Source organism: Arachis ipaensis, chromosome B4, assembly GCF_059453495.1.
Source record: "Arachis ipaensis isolate K30076 ecotype BB chromosome B4, ASM5945349v1, whole genome shotgun sequence".
NCBI lineage: Eukaryota > Viridiplantae > Streptophyta > Magnoliopsida > Fabales > Fabaceae > Arachis > Arachis ipaensis.
In genome coordinates this window covers 3,070,535-3,094,529 of record NC_142439.1, presented here as the reverse complement: position 1 = coordinate 3,094,529, position 23,995 = coordinate 3,070,535, and the positions used below count along the sequence as shown (strand labels likewise).

The following is a 23,995-nucleotide window of genomic DNA, read 5'->3' as shown; positions in this document are numbered from 1 at the left end:
ATCGCCATGAGTTACCTCAGATCTATATCAACTTTGCTACTATGATTAAAACTCAGTTTTCCAAGGTCATTAAGGTTTTCCGACGTGATAATGCTATGGAATACCATGACTCTGAACTCTTAACCTTTCTTGCAAAACAGGGTACTTTGTTTGAGTTTTCTTGTCCTGGTATGTCTCAACAAAATGGTAGAGCTGAACGCAAACACCGTCACATTCTTGACTCCGTCCGTGCAATGCTCCTTTCTTCTTCGTGTCCTGAGCGTACTTGGGGTGAAGCTGTTCTTACTGTTGTTCATGTTATCAACAGACTCCCTTCTTCTGTTCTTGGTAATGTTACTCCCTTTGAGCATCTTTATCATACCTCCCCAGATTATAGTTCTCTTTGAGTTTTCGGTTGTGTATGTTTTGTTCTTCTTCATCCTCATGAACATAGTAAACTTCAACCTCGAGCTCACATGTGTTGTTTCCTTGGTTATGGCACTGAACACAAGGGTTATCGTTGTTGGGATCCTCTCTCTAAATGCATTCGTATATCTCGTCATGTTGTCTTCTGGGAGCATCACATGTTTTCTCAGTTCTCATCCTTTGAGTCAATTCCTACTACTCAATCACCTTTGTTTACTAACCCCAATGTTGATCTTTTTCCTAGTGATGATTCTACAGATTCTATCTCGAGTGACCCTCCACAGCCTCCTATTCTTCCGCCTTCTCCATCTCCCGATGATTCCAAACCGGACGATGATCATGCTTCTACCGTGATGCCTCCTCCTCCCGCTCGTTCTTCTAGGGTAAGGAATCCTCCTCCTCATCTTCTTGATTATCATTGTTTTTCTACTATCCTTTATCAACATGAACCTAAGTCATTCAGAGAAGCCTCCACAAATCCAAATTGGCAACAAGCAATGCAGGAAGAAATACAGGCACTTGAAAAAGCACACACTTAGGATTTGGTTGATCCTTCTTCTGATCAGGAAGTTGTGGGCAGTAGATGGGTATACAAGATCAAGACTCGCTCTGATGGATCTATTGACCGTTATAAGTCCCGCCTGGTTGCTCAAGGTTGTACGCAAGAGTATGGTATTGATTATGAAGAGACTTTTGCTCCTGTCACTCGTCTTATGTCTGTTAGAGCTCTTCTTGTCATTGCCGCGGTTAAAAAATGGTCTCTCAGTAAGATGGATGTGAAGAATGCATTTCTTAATGGGGTTTGAAAAAGAGAGTCTATATGAGACCACCTCCGGGATATCCTTGTCCTGCTAGTAAGTTTTGTCTCCTTCGCAAGGCACTTTATGGACTTAAGCAAGCTCCTCGTGAATGGTTTGACAAGTTTAGCACTACCATATGTAGTCTTGGTTTTACTTCTAGCCCTCATGAGAATGCCCTCTTCATTCGTAAAAGAGAACGTGGAGTTGTTCTTCTACTTTTGTATGTTGATGACATGATCATTATTAGAGATGATGTTGATGGTATCTCTGATCTCAATGCCTCACTTCACCATACCTTTGAGATGAAAGATCTTGGTTCTCTCAGCTATTTTCTTGGTCTCGAGGTCATCTCCACCGATGATGGCATCTATCTATCATAGGCTAAGTATGCTTCAGATCTTCTTGCTCGTGTTAGGATTACAGATAGTCACACTGAGTCTACTCCTCTTGAGCCTAATGTTCGATTTACCCCTATGGATGGCACTATTTTGGATAATCCGACTCTCTATCGACAGTTAGTTGGGGGTCTCGTCTACTTGACTGTCACCCGACCAGACATCGCCTATCCGGTTCATGTACTTAGCCAGTTCTTGTCAGCTCCTCGTACTACTCACTATGCGGCAGTTCTTCACATTCTTCGCTACATCAAAGGCACTATATTTCATGGCCTTTATTTTTTTGCCCATTCCTCTTTGTCTCTTTAGGCTTACTCCAATGCTAATTGGGCTGGTGATCCCACTGATCGTTATTCTACTACTGGTTACTGTTTGTTTCTTGGCGACATTCTCATTTCTTGGCGTGCTAAGAAGAAAACGTTCACTGTTCGCTCAAGCACAGAAGCTGAATACCGTGCCCTCGCTGACACCACTGCTAAGGTTATCTCGGTTCATTGGCTTCTCGAAGATCTGGGTGCTCCTCAATCGTCTCCTACTGATATTTTTTGTGATAATCGCAGTGCTATTCAGATTGCACATAATGATGTGTTTCATGAACGCACCAAACACATTGAAATTGATTGTCACTTTGTTCGGCAACGTATCCTTATTTATGCTGTTCGTCTCATTACTATTGGAACACTGGATCAGACTACTGATATCTTCACGAAAGCTCATCACCCGACTCGTTTTCAGACTTTGTTATCCAAACTCAAGCGGGTATCCTTAGCTCCCACTTGAGTTTGAGGGGGGATGTTAGAGAATCATTAGAATCAATTTAGATCAATTAGTATTGTTTATATTTATATAGCATATCTGTATATTAATTATAGGATTCTATGCCTTTATTACTTTGATTCATTTAGCACCTATAAATACCCCTTGTATATTGTACTTTTCATCAGACTGAATATACACAAAACACTTTCTTTAGTTTGGTCTCTTATTTCTAACAATGGACATATCATAAATAGTACCTCCATAGCTGAGAGCATTGACAGCGTGAAATTCCACTAACTTGAAACCCTCTATTAGAAGAATTGTATTAGATGTATAATAATACTCTCTGAGATTTATCTTTTTCTTTATTTGTTCTTCATCCAAAAGTAAACACCAATGCCACCTCATCCTATCCTATCCTATAATCCTATCCTATCCTATCCTTTAAAACAAGGTTTTTTCGGTAGTGAAAATCCAACATGGCATGCTCCAGATTCATTTTCAATCATTCCTTCCTCTTACATGAACCTCATCTCTCCCATCCCGTGTCATTGTTGTCACTTGCCACAATACAACAATTGGGCACAAAAATTCAATTTTTGAATTTTGAATTCAGAATCAAAATTGAAAAAGATATTCATACCCATCATTTGCATTCTCCCTCTAGTCTCAATTGCTATTTTTCTTTCTCCTTCTTTTTCATCATCATATTTGGTTCCTCTTCCTCTTCAGTTCGTATCTCCGTTCACTGATATTATTTTTCGGTTTCTTCTTCTTCTTCTTCAGTTCTTTTTGTTCCTAATCTCCCCTGAAGGTGGAGATTATAGAGTTTGAAGGCAGTTGCTGTCATTGTACCCGACGGCTCCAACCTTCAGGGAAGTCGTCGCGGTGGAAGGGACGGCAGCGGTGGTGATAAGGGTTACGAAGGTAAAAGCGGTGGCGACGTCGACTATGATGGTGGAGGAGTATAAGGCAGCATGGGTCTGACTGGTCACCGTGGAGTTTATCACGGTGGTGAATAAGGGGGAGGATGTGATGATGGTCATGCATGCTAAAGCAAATTGTGGAATGGGTCAAGGTATGCAACCAAGGAGGAGGCAGATGCAGAGACAGGTTCGACGGCGTTTGTGCCGGCGTTTATACCCTTCTTGCCATATTCTCTCTCATAGATTTATCATTCATGTACATAATGTCATTATTTAACATTAACATTGCCCTAAATTTCATATTTCAAAGTTTGAATTCAAAGTTAAAAATTAGAAAAGAATAATATTCCATCAATTATTTTTGTTTTTGTTTTTATTTTTCTCTTCGGCTCCTCTTTCTTCTTCTTCAATTTCACCACTTCTATCTTTTTCATCTTCTTCAGTTTTTTTTCCATTATCTATTTCTGTTTCTCTCTTCTTCTTCAGATATCATGCTTGCCACTCTCATTGTCGCCCTTTCCTTTTCAAACTTCTATTCAAACCCATGCTTGCCACTCTCATTGTCGCCTTTTCCTTCTCAAACTTCTATTCAAACCCAGAAGCCACCCACTGCTCCTTCTCCTACCAGCGACGGTATGTTACCGATTTTCACCTCATTTTTTGTATTCTATTTTTTTGAATCTATATTTCAATGATCCCTCTTTAATTTCATGCCATATCTAACATCTTGCTTTGTGCTTAATAATGTGTGCTGGCATCTTTTCAGGGTCGTCAATAGATCAAGGAATAGCATATGAGCAAGAGAATGAAGGGTTCTTTTCTTCTTTATCTGATTCTATTTTTCTGTTCTTTTCTTATTCTTCATCGTCTCAGATATCTTTATCACCGGACAACCTTTCTGAGTCATTTAGTGATGCCGTTCCAGGACTCAGAGCTGAAGGAAGTGCATACCGGAGCGCTAGGGCTCAGATAATCGCCGCAAGGAGGTGCGTTGGGTCAACGTCATTGGCGACATTCACAGGAACAGAAGAGATACGTCGAAGCCTTCAAATGGCTCTGAATCCGAATCGATTACGAAGTTCTGCTAAAATACTTGCTGGGAAATGACTTGCTCCCTACCTGCCAATCCCTTGGTGAGATGTACCTTCGCCTCGAGCAGTTCTCTGATGCTCTACCTTACTAGGTAATACTCTAATTTCTTCTTCGTTTTTTTCTTTCCAATATGTTCCTCAACGTTGCAAATTTTCCTCTTTCGATTGCAGAAGATGCAGTTAGACCTTGCAAGTTGCAAGGAATGCCCCTGCTAAGGTTTCCTTAGTTTTCTTGCTCTTTGCGGCATCCTCCACTACGTTAGGGCAATGAGTCACGGGTTTTGAGTGATTGGAAGGGTAGAGTTGAGGGTTTCTCCGGTGGTCTACCTTTTGGTTTGCATTACATTTTCAAGCGTGAATGGATGTTGAAGTCACTCATCAGTTAGTATTTGTGATAGCTTTATGGTTCGTAATGCATTTTTGTGTATAATTGCTTTTGTATGCACAACGCCTACCTCACTTCTGCTTCAAAATGGGAGTTCCTTTTGTTCTTATAAGCTCCAAAAGAGCCAAAGATAATCATCAATCGTTAATACAAAATTACTCACGTGAAGCTACTTTTTACATGGATACTAGCACTTAGTTATATTTAATCTTTCTTTTTTTGGGTAAATAAAATGAAATTAATATTATTATTATTGTTGTTGTTGTTATTGTAAGTACTATCTTATGATTCATGTCTCTTAGTTTTATATAATGTGTTTAAAATTTTAGGGACCAAATGCATTAGATGAATGATGAATCTGAAATTTTTACAAGGGTATATCGTATTTGAAGCTTGCTAATGAAGTAAACTATTGATGATTTATTATGTATTTTATAGGTATTTTATTTTTGTCATTGTAAGATTTATGGGTCACACTTTCAGTTTGGCTTATTACTTAAAGTCTCACTAATTGATTGGGTTTGTAGTTGATGATAATTTTTTTTGTGAGACTTGATTTTGATTTGGCAGAGAACCTAAGTGATTGTATGGATGTTCAGATAAAGAGATGAGCTGCAGGAAAACAAAAAACCAATATGCAGTCACTGCTATCATCATTACAAGATGTATCTCTTTGACATAAATTTTGTATTGCTAATATATCATTTCTCTTTAGAATTTTGGAATGTTCCTTTTCTACCCTATGTTCTGACTTGCATTCTTAGTTATTACTCTAATGGAAAATATAAAGGAAGTGGAGACAATAAGTTTTCTGGTTTTGTTTTTAACCAGATAGTCAAGAATGAAAATATAAGCAAGAATGATCAGATCCCGAGGATTGTAAATTAGAAAGAATGCACCATATATGTAAACGAATGCTGCTATTTTTTATTAAATTATTAACCATGTTGCATGTACCATATGATGCTTTGTGTCTTTCAACTATTATCATGCAACCAATCATTATATGATTTAACATGTTATTTATAATGTTGATACTGCTTTGATACTATTCAAGCACATTTAGTGAGATAAGCTTAGTTGTATTGTTTATTTAGCTCCATTTGCATGACCCTTAAGTGTTGCATGCAATTGCACAATCGTTCCTCACATTTCCGATTGTTAAATTTTGGATTCTGTCAAGAATTCTATCATTTTTTTCTGCTTTAGTTAGTGATATCCTTTCTTTGAATAATGGTTAATTTCAGGGGTTTGTTTGCTATTGGTAATGGATGCAAGAAGTTAAGAAATCTAATATTAAGTCACAAGGGTTTGGAAGCAATTGCTACCGGATGCAAGGAACTTGCACATCTTGAAGTCAATGGATGCCACAACATTCGAGGTTTGGGACTAGAATCCATGGAAGGATCTTGCCAGTATGTATGTAAAATAAGGAATGAATTAACCATTCAATAAATAGGCAACATAAGGAAGCATGGGACACATGTTTGGCCTCTTTATATTTACATTTGGTCAAGTTTTTCATTGCTTGCTATGTGTGTTTCTCTGTTTATTTATCGTTTGTGGTGCTAAGCTCAGCTTTCTATCGGCAGACGTCTTATTGAGTTGGCATTATTTTACTATCAAAGAATTATTGATGTTGGTCTTCTTCAGGATGGAGAAGGATGCAAGTTCCTATAAACTCTTCAACAGGAAGATTACTCAAGCCTTGGGGATGGTGCTATATTTGGTATACCTATTGGCTGTAGGAATTTAAAGGAACTTCATATCCATTGCTGTTATGAGGTACTTCATTTGCATGCCTATTTGGTTTACCATGTTAAACTTCATTTAAAAATGAATATTTTTGGGATGGCTCACTTTCAAAATTAGGGCTGCACATGGATTGGATAATATCCGCATATCCGCGATAATTATCCGCATTTGATCCGAATTTTGCGGATATTATCCGATCCGCAGAACCATCGGATCGGATCGGATTGCGGATTCGGCAGTGATATCCGCGGATCCGATTCGCAAGTCCGCATATCCGCATATCACATATAAATAGCATAGTTTAAGAAAGTAAACCCTAATGTGATATGAATTTTAGTGTGTTATTTTATGAATTTTATGATATTTTATTTTTAATTTTTTTATGTTGTACTTCAACTTAGAATAATTAAACTTAAATCTTGTGTTATTATTTTGTTTTTGTTATTCAAGAGAACTATTATTGATAATATTTTATGAGTAAATAGGCTTAAACAGATAAAAAATAAATTTTCTGGATTTTTTTTTTGTAAAAACAGCCAAATAAAATCTTAAAATAGTTTTTTTTTTTTAATTTATGCGGATATACCCGATATCCGATCCGATCCGATCTACATGATTAGATCGGATCCGGCCTAAAAAAAATGCGGATATCGTATCCGATCCGATCCGATCCGATGAGTGCAGTGCGGATCGGATAGAATTTTAGGCTATATCCGATCCGATCCGATCCGATCCGTGTGCAGCCCTATTCAAAATGCTCTCTGTGTAATGTGATATAGGAGAATGACTCTAACTCATTTTGTCTCAACACACAATTTTACTAATTTTTTCTTTATCTAAATGGCTTCTTTTGGTGATTCCACATTCAAAACTAATGTTAGTCAATAAAATTTGAAAACTATGAGAATTTGAGACCAGTGAGCTACATGAAAATGAATGTCAACATGCAGTATTTAACTTGGTTACAGCAATTTATTCACGTCCCATGCATAATCTACCATTCCCTTTTGATCTGTTTCATCGTCCAATACTGCATTTCCATTCTGCACACACATGAAAGTGTGTTACGTTATATATATATAATATAGTAAATTAATTGGTATATGCTATGATGTTTATGCAACTTTGGCAAAAAATTAAAAACGTTGCTAAAATTAAAACATATTTTTTAGTATGTTACTCATTTTTGTTGAGTTTGAAGATTAGAAGTGTTTCATCCAAATACAGTTTTAGCATTAGTCTTAGGCTTTTAGCCTTTTTTCTCTTATCTTTTAATTCAGTTTTTCCCAAATTTTTGAAAAGTGCAGATGATTCTATCACAAGTTGAAGTTATTTGGCTGATTTATATAGCTTTATTGCACCAAGTATCATTTCTTATATGTTAGTACTTTTCCATTTTATATTCCGACTAACTATTTGACTTTATGAAAGTATCTTTTTTTTTCGAAAATATTAATTCTTTGTTGTTAATAGTATATTTTTCGTTACTCTCTCTTGAATACGCTTTGTTACTTTTTATCTATTCTGAATCTGCGTTGCTATAGCATATATTTTTTTTTTCTTAATTTGTCCTCAATTTGGCTTATATGTTTGTTACATGTTTTTGGTTGCTACAACCATTAGCTAAATACATATGATTCAGGCATTCATGTATTCATTTTCTAAATTTGATATTTTGATTTCTTTTGCTTTGTCTAGATTTATTGCAATTTGAATGGTACTTTATATCATTGTTGGTTCTAATCTTTTTCTTTTTCTCCTTTCAGAAAACTATTGTAGAATCTTTTAAGCCATCACCCCTTATTTTTATTTATTTTTTCTATTTTCAGATTTTTTTATTAATATTTGATTTATTGGCTAAAACATTTAAGATTGTTTAGCCCTCGAATTTAAACTATGGATGTAGTTGAGTTTGAGTTTAGTTTTGTTAATTTGGGATTAGGTATATTTTGAATTGTACTCAGAAAATAAAAAATAGGATTAATTTCGAGTAATGTATCTTTATCTTATAATAATTATTTTGTTTTATTTTAATTTTTTGTGTTAATGCAATGATTGATTTTATACTTTGTTCAATTAAGGGAGCACCAGTGGATTTAAAGTATGTAGTGATTCCTATAGATGAAAGAGAGTTTTAGAAGATAATAGGGTCATTAAAATTTTACAACTGATTTAAGCTTAAAAACTTAATTTCTTTATTATTATTAATTATTGTTATTCAATTTTGATTTCTTTTTCTTTCCATTATTTAGTATTTTTTTTGGCATATAAAATAAAATTTTCCTCTTTATTTTACTTTTTTTTTTCACTACACTTTTTATTTTTGCCTCCCAACAATAATTATTATGGATGATTTCAATGAAATAGTATGTTGCTTCATGTTTGGATTTGGATATTTTGCACTATTAGGTGTTAAAAGGATCATGTTAATAAAGATAAATAGTCTAAAATAAAATTGAAAGTAGTGTACATGATGGAAAATATGGTACAAAAAAAATTAATAAAAATATACTGCAAATTTATTGGTAAATGTTGTACATGTCAGAATTGACTATTTGAAGTTGGTGTTAGATAATAAGAATATAATTGAATGGATAAAAGCCAAAAAACATGTAAACTGCAGTTTTTGAAGCACAAAATAATTAGCCTTAGGCATATATTTCAGGATCTATTTGTTGTGGTCAAACGTGATAGAAAAGTCAGAGCCAAATTAAAAAAGATTGAGATTAAACCAGTTTTGAAAGGAAAATCAATGAGTTGAATGTTACGAGAACGTGATTTAGTAAGGAAAATGACATAATGTCGAGCAAAACAGGGCGCTTAATATTAACGATTTTAGAGACAAAATGGTCAGTTCTAAAAGTTGAGTGATGATGTTGAATTTTTTTTAGTTGATTTGAATACTATATCTTAAATAATAGTTAGAAGACTTATTTTTTTAATGTATATTTTATATACAGATTGATCATTCTATTGTTAAAAATTTTAAAAATGAAGGAATAATTTACATCACTATAAAATTTATTCTTTTTGTATTTAATAATAGAATTTAGGTTATACAAATTTTGAAACTAAATCTTGGAACTTAAAACAAAAATAAATTAGCTGAGGACAATATAAGATACGTTTAAGATTTTAGTATTTTTTTATTTTTAATAGTTTATTTACCATTATAAAATTATTTTAATTAAATTATTATAAAAAAATAATTTATATATTGTAAAAATTAATTATATATATATTAGTTAATAGTTTTTCATTATTTAAAATAATTAAATACTAATTTTATGCCTTTCAATTTTAATTAACATATATGATATATCTAATATTTTTTTATTATTTTTGTACCATCCCCGTACATGGCACGGGTCGATGCACTAGTTATATGATATAAGAATTGTATTTTCCCTTTACATTTCTCACTTCACTACTACATCTTTCAATATAAAGACGAAAGGAATTATAAGTAAAAGATCGTTTGTAGGTGTACCAAGTCCCTTAATACATATACTACATTTCATTCAAATGGATGATCGGCTAACTTGATTAATGTAAACCTGTTTCCTAAGCAGCTACAATATACTTTAAAGAATAGTGGATAGATATGCCTTCCAACTTCCACATCAAAAACAATGAATTGGAAGAATGCATGATCAGCATAGATTAGTGTCCTTAGTCTGAACGGTAACTGCTCAGCCTCCCAATCTAGAGCTGTTTTCCGTTTTGCTTTGAAACTCGGTAGATTCTGGATGGAATCACCCTTTACAAGAACAAGGACTCCCAGATCTTAAAAAAGGGCACAAGGGCTCAGATTTGTAACATTTAAATTCTAGTTCCCTCACCATTAGTAGCTCCATACACTTACTGTCATTTATATAGTAGTTCCCTCACCATTAGTAGCTTGCAAACAAAGAACTGTAGTTCTTAACGAAGGACTTCAATTGAAAAATGTTTTTTATATACTAAAATTAAAATGGAACTTATTCTTTGTTCTATAATTGACTGATGACAAAAATTGTGTTGTGTAATTTACTGATTTAAATTAAGTTTGATTTTCAATACAATTGATGTGCTTCAATTAAAATAGAATATTTAAAAAATTATACTAATAATAATCTTAACTTATGTCATAAAAATGCGTATTAGCTAAATTTATAATTTATTATTATTTAAATTATATTGATTTAATTTTTATTTTTAAATTTAATCCAATTTTAAATTTTACATTTCAAAATATTTTAAATATCTCGCCCAAATTTTAATACATGTATTTAAATAGTATTCCAAAATGTTAATCAATGATAAAATATAAACGAGATAAAATCTAAATTTTTGAATTTAAATAATAACTCATTCAAATTTAAAAAATGTGAATTTATTCGCGTAATCAATAACTACTCAATGTTTTGTAATCTATATTAATAACTATTAAAGGTAAATTATTCAATGTGAATTACTCCACGTGTCATGTTTTTTCGTTGTTCTTTCTTTTTTATTCCTATGTACACGAAAAAATTAAATTAAAAAATGTTAGAATAATATAAACCGATCTAATTCATATTATAATAATTTTAGCCGAATAATTAGAATGAAAAAAAAATTAAATTGATAGAAAGCATAATCGTGAGTAAACGAAATACATGTAAAGATTTTTATAATTTATAGGTTAAAATATATTAATAAATATCACATTTTTTACGCAAACAAAATAAATAATAAAAAATATTATTCTTATAAACATATCTATATATATAAATATTATATTATTTTATTTATTTAAATAAAAAATCCCAAATTGAAATGATCGAATGCGGTTTATACCTATTTTTTATTTATTTAAAAAAAAAAACGACTTCGTCCCTGAAAGTAAACTGGAAAGATGAGATCCTAAGTAAGAAACCCTCTCCATATGCTTACGTTACGTGTATTCCTAACGGACTTTACTCAATTGCCACTCATTAAGAATGTTATAACCAGAGTTAACAAATATTATCCCCATCAAATGTCTATTCCTTATTGGTCTAACAACATTAGCCACCTTGGCCACCAATAAATTTTGACCACCATAGAAAATACCTAATAATATAAAAGTTGCTGAAAAGATTGTTATTAAAAAAAAACGGTACTAAACTTTCTATAGCATAGCTATCAATAAGATGAAGATTATAAAAATTAATTTTAAATTTTAAAACTTAAAATAATTACAATTATTTTAAGTTTTTTTTTATATTTTTATTATTTTTAAATTTTAATATTTTATATAATAAAAAATTAAAGGATAAATCATATAAGCAAATCAAATAAAAATTAATATTATATAAATATTCTAAAATAAATTATCTTACATATATATCCTAAAATAACTCTATTTAAATTGAATCAATTAAGTTAAGTTTTGATTCAGCTAGGATACATTAGATGTCACTAAATTATTAACTCTTTCAGTCACCAAAAAAAAATTATTAACTCTTTCAGTACTTGTCTGTCCTGAATTATTAACTCTTCCCGTAGTTATGTTTGCCTAAAAAAAACAAATTTAATCGTATCAGTAACTAATAAGCAAAATTAAAAGTTCAAAGAAAAAGCAAAAAGAAAAAAAAATGTAGACACCTCTTTCTCCCAATCAATACGAAGAGTTATGATCATCAGACTAAGTACTTGAACAACAAAGGCACATATGATTCCAAACCAGAGTCCCTGCACAGTACCTAAATAATTAAGACACTCCGCAAATAATAATAGATTTCAGTTTGGTATTTTACATACCTTTGTTTCAAGATGCAAAACGAAAGCCAATACAATAGCGGACGGAACTCCAACTACGTAATATGAACCTAAGTTAATAAAAGCACCCATTTTCTGCTTTTTACATCCTCTAACAATTCCTGAAAGAACACCCTGCAGTCCGTCCAAGAAATTGGATGCTGCAAGAATTGGCAGCATGAGTCCCACGTGTCTAACCACTTGTACGTCATTACTATAAACATGGCCCCAAACATTGCGTAACAGTATCATCAGTGTTGCAACTAGGATACCCTCAATAATGGTTGCTACTAACACTACACGTACTGCCAAACGTGCAGGCCAAGGATTACCAGCCCCAAGTTCGTTTGATACACGAGTGCTGCAACACAAACAAACAATTATGCAATTGCAACCGTTTACTTGATTTCGACATTTGTCACAAAATTCTAAATGTTCATAAGCATACAGTAGTAATTAAATTACCTTATAGCTCCACTTAATCCCAACGGGATCATCCAAATAGTTGATGCTGTGTTCACACTGAAATTTCCAACAATAATTATTATTAGATCGGTGCAAATAATAATATCCACTATAACATGTAAAGTGCTGGTAGCTAAGAATTGTGAGAACTAACCAAATAGAAAGCACTGATGTTTGCAACTTTGGATTTGGAAGACGACCACCTAGGAGAACCATCAATTCAAACGACCACATTTCCAAGCTGTTCAGCACAATGAGAACCAAACAAAAGCTCATTAGTAGAGGATCTCGAACAATGTAACGGTGGGGAAAGCAACAGTTAGTAGAAACTTACCAAACCATAATAGAAGAAAGAATAGCAAGTTTCAAAAAAGAAGGAATGTTATGGAATGCCTCTAATGAAAATCCAGTCCAAGTTTCTGAACATCTTGAAGAAAATTTATGTATAAGGCAAGTATCAACACATTCACCCAATACGATATACAATTTGATAAGGCAGCTCCAGTACTCCCTAAGCCAGCTTTGAACACTAACGCCCAACACAAAGCAGCATGCAGTGTAGTAGCTACTCCAGAGCTGAGCATCATTGGAACTCCAATGTTCTGTGTCTGTAGAAATCTAGTCTGACACTGAAGAACACTAGAAGCAAAAAGGTATGGAATGATTAACTTAGCATATCTTCCTGCTTCTGTGGAGATTTCGTGATCCTGGCCAAATAAAATCAAAATGGATTTTGTATTTGCCCAAACAATAGAGATGGGTACGCAAAGAATGGTAAGAACAAGCATGGCTCTTTGAGTGTGTATGCCTAACATCTGATGCTGTCCGGCTCCATATGATTGGCCACACAAAGTTTCCAACGTACTTGCAATTCCCATCTGTCATTATATGAAACCAACAAGGAGTTGAACACAAAGTTAGTTGATTTAATAGGAACAGTTGGCAATGAATTAATTTGCTTCTAGTTTTCATGCCATGGAGGGGTGTAACCAGATCTGATTGGTGTTAAATATTTTTTAACAAATTCTTTATCAAATCCAAATTATAAACGAAAAAAGAAGAGAAAAATTCGATTGTTGAAATCGTAAAAAGAGTATTAAGAGATGAAAGTAAAAAGAACTAACCACTAAACCAATGCCAGTGACAGAAGTAAAGGAAATGGCCATGGAAACGCCGGAGAGAGTCAACACGCTTACATGACCAACGAACATTATTGAAATAAGTTCGATGGCAAAATTAAGAAAATGCACCATAATTAAAGGTGCTGCCAAATATAGTTGTTTTTTTATTTCTTTAAGTATTGTTCTTAACTTGTTTTCATGGGACACGCGAGGTTCACCAGAGATACCGGTATTATTATCCTGTTCTCCCTCCATGGATTAATTTTTACACTAGATTTAGAGACAAGAAGTTTGTGAGAAATTTATGGGAAATTAAAAAAGATATCCTTTCGTTTTGGGTTTTATTGTTGAAGAGAGAAAATAAAAAGAAAGAAGAGATGGTAGAATCATGTTACACGCATGAGTTATAGGGAAGGTGGGAAGCAACTTTCACGCATGAATAAAGGGAAGGTGAGAAACAACTTTTACGCATGGTTATCAAATCTGGATCGGTCTGGCCGGTTCTACCGTAAAATTGGTAAATCGGAAGCTAAATCGGTCCGGGTTACTCTGCTAATCATTCTTGCAATTGAACCGCAGAAAATCCTCCCTCTGTTTACATTGTGAGACCTGAAACAACAATCTTGACAGAAAACTCCTCATGGACCATAAGGCCTTATGCGCGAAAGGACGATGCAGAAGCAACGAGGTGTGTAAGTGTGTAAGAGAATGGTCAATAAAGGCAGTGAAAGATGGCATGAAATTCCCATAGTGCACACAACATCACAGCATTCCAGCTGTGATATTCTCTACTTCAGGCTATATTGGCAAACACTTCCATGAATTCACAGACATCATCATCCCACTGTTTCTGACTTCTAGACAATTCAATGGACAAGTTAAATTTGTTGTGTCCGAAATGCGTCCTTGGTGGATTTCTAAGTACCAAGCAATTCTCAGTAAGCTGTCCAATTATGAGGTCTTGAACATTGACAAAGTTGACCAAGTTCACTGCTTCACAGGTGTGAATGTTGGTCTCAAAAGGTATCCAAAAGAACTAAGCATTGACCCTCAAAAGTACTCCTATTCCATGAAAGACTTCAGGAGTTTTCTGAGAGACTCTTGTTCAGTGAAGAGAGTTAATGCAATCTAATTGAGAGAGGAGGGTGAAGATGAGAATAATAAGAATAAGAAGCAGCAGCCAAGGCTTTTGATTCTTTCAAGAAGAAGAACAAGATCATTCACTAACACAGCTGAAATAGCAAAGATGGCTAGAAGCATGGGATTCGAGGCGATCGTAATGGAAGCTGGTGGAAGCATGTCAAGCTTTGCAAATGTGGTGAATTCTTGTGATGTGCTATTGGGAGTTCATGGAGCTGGCCTCACTAACATTGTTTTCCTTCCTGAGAATGCAGTTTTGATACAAGTAGTTTGGTTTCGAATGGCTTGCTAAATATGACTTTGAATTGCCCTCAAAGGATATGGGACTAAAGTACTTGGATTACAAGATAAGTGTGGAAGAAAGCACTCTTATTCAGCAATATCCACAAGATCACATGATCATAAAGCACCCCCCATCTATTGGGAAACTTGGATGGGAAAGATTCAAGTCTCTGTATTTGGAACAATGCTAGATCTCAATAGGTTTGTGCACATTTATTTACACATTTATTTTGTGCACCACAAGGATAGCAACACCAGCTTTGAACTAAAATGTGGACATAATGACGTAATTATTTTAACATTAGTGCTCATAATATACGATTAAAAATTCATATTAGTTCAACGTAATGTTAGTCTGCTTCTGCGATGATACTAAGCTTTGGTTTAAGAAACTATAGACTAATTGCTTATTAATCTATTTTTCTTTATTTATGGAATGGTTTAAAAATAATTAATGTATAATAATACTCTCTGAGATTACCTTTTTCTTTATTTGTTCTTCATCCAAAAGTAAACACCAATGCCACCTCATTAGTCATTATATTAATAATATGGTATAAGAATTGCATTTTCCCTTTACATTTCTCACTTCACTGCTACTTTCAATATAAAGACGAAAGGAATTATAAGTAAAAGATCGTTTGTAGGTGTACCAAGTCCCTTAATACATATACTACATTTCATTCAAATGGATGATCGGCTAACTTGATTAATGTAAACCTGTTTCCTAAGCAGCTACAATATACTTTAAAGAATAGTGGATACATATGCCTTCCAACTTCCACATCAAAAACAATGAATTGGAAGAATGCATGATCAGCATAGATTAGTGTCCTTAGTCTGAACGGTAACTGCTCAGCCTCCCAATCTAGAGCTGTTTTCCGTTTTGCTTTGAAACTCGGTAGATTCTGGATGGAATCACCCTTTACAAGAACAAGGACTCCCAGATCTTAAAAAAGGGCACAAGGGCTCAGATTTGTAACATTTAGATTCTAGTTCCCTCACCATTAGTAGCTCCATACACTTACTGTCGAAATTGTGACTGGAAAGATGAAACCAGTGCCTTGAAAATGAACATGTTCTTCCTCGGTGAAAAACCACGTAAAAATGATCTATCCAAGATAGAGATCTTGTAGATTCGAGTCAGCTCCATTTAGCACGTTTTGATGAAGTTTTCTTATCTTTCTTGTTGCTCTTTTTCAAAAGCACAGACATATGGCTGGCAACATCGTGTGAAGAATGCATATCACCTTTCAGCCATAGAAGAGCCTCAGCGGCAGCAGATTTTTCTGATTGTTTCTTGTTGCTGCAAGGCTGGCCAACAAAATCCAAGCCATTAAAAATTGATGGTGGAACGGAATTGGTTGTTCTTCAGTTGCCTTGTTTTGTAAGTTGGCACTTCATGTCCAGCCCTGTTAAGTAATGTCTGAAGCTGGTTTTTAAAATTCTCAGCCTCTACTCCAGCACTACTTTTGGAGTTTGTTGCCTCTTTTACTTTGGGTGCAGGTGTGGCCCGGCGACCAAATATGAATCTGCCATCACAGTGGTCCTCAGATATCACCAATCTAACAGCTGAAAGAAGCTCGTCATGCGATTCAGAAGCTGGCAAAACATGCAAAGCATAAAGTAAATTATAAGTATGTCATGGACTTGGAGAGACTGAAAATTGAATGAAGAATAAGTCTTTACACAAATGAATAATGGCTGGAAGAATTTGAGATGTACGGGAATAAAATAAAAACTATGATCAAATGGATTGAACATACTTTTTTCTGTATCAGTTCCTCCAGCTCCCCCTTCAACCGCAAGTAAGTGTTAGCTAATTCAGGTTTCATGAAAAATTCCAAATAACCTCCCAACATTTTTAGGTGACCATCCTGTCAAAAGAATCATATGCTCACCACAAATTGCCCATATCAACAGGAAAACTGAGTACAAACTAAAGGGAGCACAATTGTAAGGAAGCACATACGCCTCCTGCTTGTGTATGTGTGTGTCACTCAGGCATGTTTTTTTAATGAAAATACCATTAGTAGAATTAGAAAATGGATTCTGCAGATGTTGGAGCAGTACAATACATACACTGACGCATATGGATGTACCAAAGTAAACACTGACACACATGAAAAGAGGGGGAAAAAGAAGAGTGAAAATTGGAAACGGAAGTAGAATTAGCATAAACAAGAGATTACCACAACAGATGATACTCCAGGAAACAAACCCGCACAGATGACTGCTCGGACAAGATGCTCCTCATGACTCCATCTACTGTAGGTCTCAGAATTGTGATCAACCAACCCAATATCTTTAAGCAAGTAACAGAATTGCTTTCGAAGGGAGTCAATGGCCCTAAGTGTTTGAGAAGAAAGAAAATTTTGCCAACAGTACTCGTAGCCAGCTTGCTGAGCTTCAGCCTCTTTCCAACCCTCATAAGCTCGGACAAGTGCAAGATGATCACTATAGTCACGAGCAGAAAACTGGGCCTTAGCAGACTCTGCAAGCTGTATGAAACATGCATATAAAACAACTAAATACAAAGTTAAGCCTTTTCTGCCTCACACATAGCATATTGATTATTTTAATCCTACTTGATAAATTAGTGATAATATTTGAGCGCTAAAAAGGAATCAATAGAAGCCATTTTTCTCAACATTAATATGCTCTACCAGAGAGCATGCTTGATACTTGATAGGTCCAACATACTTAATCAGATGATATTGTTAAACTTTAGTTCCAATATTAATATTCCAAAAAACAAGTGATGTCATCACATGATAACATAAAAAATGATAAATCCACTATTTTTCTAGCAAGATTTACATCCAATGTCAAGGGAAAACGATAGTCATGGTGACTTACATCCTTCTTGTCAGCCGGCATCAGAAATGGATCCCTTACACTAAGACCAGCAACAACAGTCATTATGGGATCCAAACAGTTGAAGATAGCGCCCAGAATGAGCATTTTGCTGAGTTTGGGCTCCACAGGAAGAATTGACAACTAGCGCCCTGGAAAGTAACAAATCAATATGACAATATCAGCAGTTGGAAGAAGAGCTTGGATAAACCCATGACAGGAGAAACTTTGTTGGAAGAATAAATGGGAAGGGAAGTTGAGAGCAAGAAACAATAAAGTACTAGTTCTTCTACCTGGTTCTTCAGATACTAAACAGCATTTTGAACCTGCAGAATCAAATGAATTGATAATACAATTAATTAAATAAAATAAAACTTATATAAGTTGAACATGTATTAAAATTTAGTGTATACAAGTCACTGGTAACGAAGTTAATTAACAACCATCGTATTTCAGCACAAGTTCCAAAAATATGCACAATGAAATTTTACCGATAGCGGCTCTGGTGGCTGGAGAGCTCTAGCTAAGAATTCAGATATGCTTCCAAGTTGTAAACTTTTGATTTGCAAACATAAGGACTGCAAAGGTGTTCTCAAAAGTTCTGGCAATTGATAATCAGCAAAAGCATCATAAACACATCTGGGATATAGATGGTAGCATTCACCAGGTTGAACACGACCAGCCCTTCCTCTCCTCTAAAGAAAAGAAATTGAAACCTTTTAAGAAACCAAAATAATCAAATCCATATACTTCATAATAAGTAGTAGTTTGGAAAGTATCAAACATTGTGAATCTATATACATCTGTATACTAGCTAAACTATACAAGAATGTCTGTGCATGTGACAGCAACAATTCCATCTGTTCCAATTGACACATTATTTACAATCTAAAATTATTAGATTTTTGTTGTAAAGAAAATACAGCTGATCCTGATCCCATTACCTGATGAAAAACCAAAATTTCAGGAAAAAACTACGGATCAACGGTTTTTCTAACATTGTTCTCAATTTTTCTAGGTCATCCTTAACCAGTTTAATTTGACAATGTTCAACCTCAAAGGGGTAAATAATCAATATCCACAAAATTAAATAAACAATAAAAAAAAAATACCTGCCGGGCAGCAGCTTTTGATATCCAAGATGGAAGTAAACAAGGAGTGTTGTTTAGTGCATCATATGATGTCTCTTTAGCTTTACCACAATCAACCACAAAGACAACATCATCGATGGTAATACTAGTCTCAGCCATGTTAGTTGCCAGAACAATTTTCCTCACCCCACCTTCAGGGTTTTCAAATATCAACCTCTGCAGAAGAAAAGAAAAAACAGGAAAGCAAACAAAATTTATAAGAAAATACATTGCTATGCGTAAATATGACTAGAAATATAAGGTGAGACACAGATGTTATTCAGTTAATCGCTTCAATATGACAAGAAATCCAACACTCCCCCATCTTCCGCAGCAAAATAAATGCAAGCGTAACAAAGTAAGTCCCTTAGATACGCAACTGCAGCAGTAAATGGATGAGATTAAATTCATGCTCTACAAGACTCTTGATTCCAAGTTGCATTTTAAAATATCTCCCCTTCTACAATCAAATAATCTTGAAAAAAAAAATTGTTCCCCGAAGCCAGTAAAAAAAACCCATTTTTAATACCATATTTACCCTCAATAAGCTTAAGAGGGGAACTATATAGCACTTTGATATCTTGAATTAAATCGCAAACTAGAATGTGGCAACTGTTTTTGCTGGCTTCTTTCCAGCCTATTACTATGAACATTACCTGCTCAGTGCTGGCCATGGATCCATGACATGCAAGAAGCAAGACACGGCTGGGATCTCCTAACAAAGGATGAGTTTGGAGCTTATCCTTCAAGGAGTTTATGTCATCCCACCCAGTCATAAAAACCAAAACAGCACCTGGCCTTTCATTCTTGACAATGTGAGAAAGCACATGTTCAATAAGGTTAAAACCAAGTGAGTCAGGGCACCAGCAGGACAATGACTCCCGAGTGCGTAGACTATATCTGTGGAAGTCTGCAACTTCTAGCGCATCCTATACAAACTCATAGAGAAATGAACAGAATTAGACCCAAAAAGAATAGCTATAAAAGCAACAATGTTACGGCAAGTTACGCACCTCAACAGCAGAAGCAATTTGGCTCTTTCTTTTCCGGAAAGCTAAAGCTTGTTTCTGCATTTTCCATGTTTTTTCTTGACCATAGTCATCAATTTGATTATAACGATTCAACCGATATCCAGTCACTTCCAGAATATCCTCCAGAAAACTTGCTCGGACTGGATATGTAAAACCCTATAATTTCACAGGCCATAAGATCAAAAGGAGAAGGGTATTTTTAAAGACAACTATAAGCAAAATGAGAAATCTATGCATGACACTTCGTGAAATATTTAACAAGCAACTACTACTGAGACCTGACTGAAAAAAGAGCTGTCTTTATTTTATAAAAGAAATTTTTTAGAGAAAGTGAATATGGTATAAGCTGTTTGTGTCTAGAGCTTACAGGAATGTGCATAGTTGGAGCACCATCAAAGTAGGAAGAGAAAAGCTCAGCATTTAAGGTTGCACTCATCAAAATTAATCTCAAATCAGGACGGCGAGGAAGAAGCTCCTTCAGGACAATCAAAAAAAAATCTGACAAAAGTGAAAACCAGTGGTAAGTAAACTTGTATCGCAATCAACAACACTGGAATACACGTTATATATGACTACCTTCATTCATTCCACGTTCATGAATTTCATCAACAACAACATGAGTTACACCATTTAAAGTCCTATCCACTAGTAGTCTCCTCAATAATACACCTGTGGTACAAAAAAGAAGAGGAGTATCCCTTCCTTTCATACCCTCCAACCGAACTTTGTAGCCAACCTTCAGAAGGACAAATTAGATAATATAAGCTAATAAGTAGTCATAAGTATAACAGATACTTCAAGAACCAGAAAGCCCAAAAGTTTCACAAACTAACAGATTCTCCCAATTTCTCCCCACGTTCTGCTGCAACTCTTTCAGAAACAGACATAGCAGATATTCTTCTAGGCTGAGTACAAATTATGTTACATCCAGCACCACGTCCAGCTTCAGTCTCAGATTCTAGTATGTACTGGGGAAGTTGTGTGGTCTTACCACAACCAGTTTCACCTGAGACAACAATGACCTGCAAATTTTCATTAATAACACCAATTAATATAAACTATCATTCAATAAAAGCATATCAGGATTCATAGTCTCAGCAATAAATGGTCCTACATAAGAAAAAAAATTTGCAACATATGTCACGAATTCTGAATTATAGCTTGCTAAGAAATTATAACTTGTGCCAATTTGATAACTAACCTCTATAACATTTAAAAAAAAAACATTATTCAGAGTATTTTATTGTGGTAAATTTTGCTGATCAGATTGAATATCATCCATTCATGATCTGATTGATAGCACCTTATACAACTAAATTAGTCTCTATTATGTATGTTGTCCAGAAATGTATGTTCCAGTGTCTATGCCTCTCCAAACGTGTCACAGTCATACAATCGATCACGGATAGCTGCATTCTTACAAGTCATTACTCACTTCACATCCCTTAACTAAATTTGTAACTGTGGTTCCAGTGCTAACAAAGCATGAATCTCAGAAAGAATTGTAATATGACAGTGACAGCATTACATAACACATGGGACACATTTTTCCCTTTTCACCTGATTATCTGAAATGACTTTCAAAAATGCATCTTTCTCTTTGAATGCAGGAAGACTTCTACGAAATTCGAGCATCCTTTGCCCTTCAGGAGACCCCTACGGATAAACCAGCATCTGTTATAAATTTCTAAAAGCTAAATTTGTACAAGGACATTTATACACACAAATTTTCACAGATAGAGAAGATCAACAAACATCTCAAATTATAAGTCAACAAGCTCAGAAACCACATAACATGAATCAAAACTCACAAACATCTAGAATATTCAACTATTGCTCATGACACTCCAGTCAAAAGAACTACAATGAAACAAACAACTTTTTAAATTTGTTAATATACGAACTATTACTCATTAAAAGTGTATTCAAACATAACAGATATAACTATTACAATAACGATCAGGGCTAGACCAATAAGGTCGTTAATTGTACCTAGATTTCATAAAGTTCCACTCACAATACGAATGAGACTTGAATTGAACCAGCAATAAAAATGTTTTTATTGCCGGAACCCAAAAACCACAAATTAAATACTGGTTGATATTCAAAAAAGAATGCACAACACTCTTTAAATGCCAACTAAGAATATAATGGAAAATAAGATGCAATTTAGATAGGGTTAATAAACCTGCCAATCTTCTTGCTTAATACGCAGTTCCAAACTTCTCCGCTGAAGGATTTTCTCCTTGACAACAGAATTATGGATCCTAGGCACTGGCTTCTCATAAATCCCGTCATTGGTGCGAATACTTCCAGAATCACTTGATCTATGCAAAGAATCATAAAAAAAAAACCTAGCCTTTTTGTAGGCTTTTGTGAAAGATGGGCGCGGAGATGAGTATCTACTTCTCTATGAACACCAAAAGGTAAGATTACCTGCAAGAGCACAGAAAAATCAGTCAATCAGAGCATGAACATGCAAGAGGATAAAGGATTTACCAAACATCACAATTTTTAAAGTGTTCAAACAATTAATAAGGCTGGTGTTTGTTAATAACTCTTAGTGCAGAAACAAAAGGAAATGAACAGAAAACATCAATGCAATGTGATACCTCTCTTTGTGGACGCTTATCATCCAAATCAGGGCGGTAATTTGGCAGAGGTGCTTTACTAAAGACAACAACTCTTGCATATTGTCGGCTGCCCAGGGTAATTTTGTTCAGAATTTAACAAACAGAATTGAGAAAACCTATAAATAATGATAACATTAAGGTTGATATGGTAGCCACTATTTTATACTTGCTAATTTTGACCTGTAAATGATATAAATTTCTTAAGAGTATCCTTCCCTCTTGCTTATCTTATTTTTTTAATAATTATTCTTTTGTCTCTTAATTCTTATGTTATTTTAAGGCTTAATAAATTAGACCCAAACATGATTTATTGAAAATTTGTCACCTATGATAAAAAAATTTAAAATTTAGTTGCACACTGATTTAAAATGAACCATCAAGGATATAAATATATTTTCTCTTTTTTTTTTTAAGTAACTGATTATGTATTGAAAACTGCTAACATGTTGTTCTCAAGTGCACTCTTATTTTCTCAAAATTATCACTCTCATACCTGTGGATAAACTTCATGGATGTTAGTTAAAAAAAAGAAGTCTTATATTACATCTCTAGAATATGAACTATTTTAATATAGTTAATCTTTTTTTTTTTTTTTAAGATAATTCGATCAAAGTTAAATACATGTAATCATATAAAGTTACAAAGTACACATCAATCATAAAATAAAGTAAAACAATTATTACACTAAGATATTACTCCAATTTTTGAAAACCAATATGCACCTTCTCCTACTACTTCAATGCCTAGAGTATTTTCTGATCACTTTCAATTTTAGACAACCAACATAGTAAAAGTCATCCTGTGTTAGTTTCAAATTCATAAAACAATTATGAATAAACTTATTTTTCAAGACCAGTTTACTTGAATATTCTAGAGCTTTATATTTAGAATATAATTATCTAAAATTATCTATTGTTGGTTCAATAATCAGATGTAAAATTTCTTTACTGCAAAAAAAAGAACAAACAAAGAGGATAAAATGAAGTCCAATATAGTAAAGTAATATTTAGCTCATTCACTAGATAAATGAATTCAAAATAAGAAAGCACTAACGGATA

General features: G+C 34.2%; 1 protein-coding gene, 1 long non-coding RNA gene and 3 pseudogenes across 3 annotated transcripts; 2 read left to right on the top strand and 3 right to left on the bottom strand.

Annotated features, from left to right (window-relative positions):
* The first annotated feature begins 3,638 nt into the window (after positions 1-3,638).
* Positions 3,639-6,291, top strand: LOC148566480 (uncharacterized). The gene is made up of 7 exons (XR_015881216.1): positions 3,639-3,831; positions 3,885-3,918; positions 4,052-4,097; positions 4,211-4,468; positions 4,548-5,199; positions 5,361-5,426; positions 6,009-6,291. It is a non-coding gene; the product is annotated as an uncharacterized LOC148566480 (long non-coding RNA).
* Positions 6,292-11,920: 5,629 nt separating this feature from the next.
* On the bottom strand, positions 11,921-14,144 carry LOC148566479 (protein DETOXIFICATION 16-like; annotated as a pseudogene).
* A 120-nt stretch (positions 14,145-14,264) lies between these two features.
* LOC148566478 (alpha-1,3-arabinosyltransferase XAT3 pseudogene) lies at positions 14,265-15,478 on the top strand (annotated as a pseudogene).
* A 320-nt stretch (positions 15,479-15,798) lies between these two features.
* LOC148566476 (DExH-box ATP-dependent RNA helicase DExH3-like) lies at positions 15,799-23,030 on the bottom strand (annotated as a pseudogene). Its single transcript, XR_015880950.1, has 14 exons — positions 22,917-23,030; positions 22,493-22,740; positions 21,865-21,960; positions 21,138-21,326; positions 20,881-21,040; positions 20,672-20,802; positions 20,287-20,460; positions 19,930-20,202; positions 19,256-19,450; positions 18,603-18,838; positions 18,147-18,295; positions 17,480-17,788; positions 17,054-17,164; positions 15,799-16,889 (listed from the first exon to the last, which is right to left on the bottom strand). The product of XR_015880950.1 is annotated as a DExH-box ATP-dependent RNA helicase DExH3-like (transcript).
* LOC148566477 (DExH-box ATP-dependent RNA helicase DExH3-like) lies at positions 16,624-18,167 on the bottom strand. Its single transcript, XM_088484266.1, has 4 exons — positions 18,147-18,167; positions 17,480-17,788; positions 17,050-17,164; positions 16,624-16,889 (listed from the first exon to the last, which is right to left on the bottom strand). Exons 1-4 carry the CDS (start codon positions 18,165-18,167, stop codon positions 16,624-16,626), a joined length of 711 nt encoding a protein of 236 aa, XP_088340392.1.
* Positions 23,031-23,995: the final 965 nt, after the last annotated feature.

Bases quoted from the DNA above. Each gene is read 5' to 3' on its own strand.
- LOC148566477 (XM_088484266.1), bottom strand. From the start codon at position 18,167: ATGCCGGCTGACAAGAAGGAT. The intron at 17,789-18,146 runs GTAAGTCACCAT...TGTTTCATACAG, and splicing joins TGCCGGCTGACAAGAAGGAT to CTTGCAGAGTCTGCTAAGGC. The intron at 16,890-17,049 runs GTTCAATCCATT...ATGTTTTGCCAG, and splicing joins ACTGATACAGAAAAAAGTAT to CTTCTGAATCGCATGACGAG.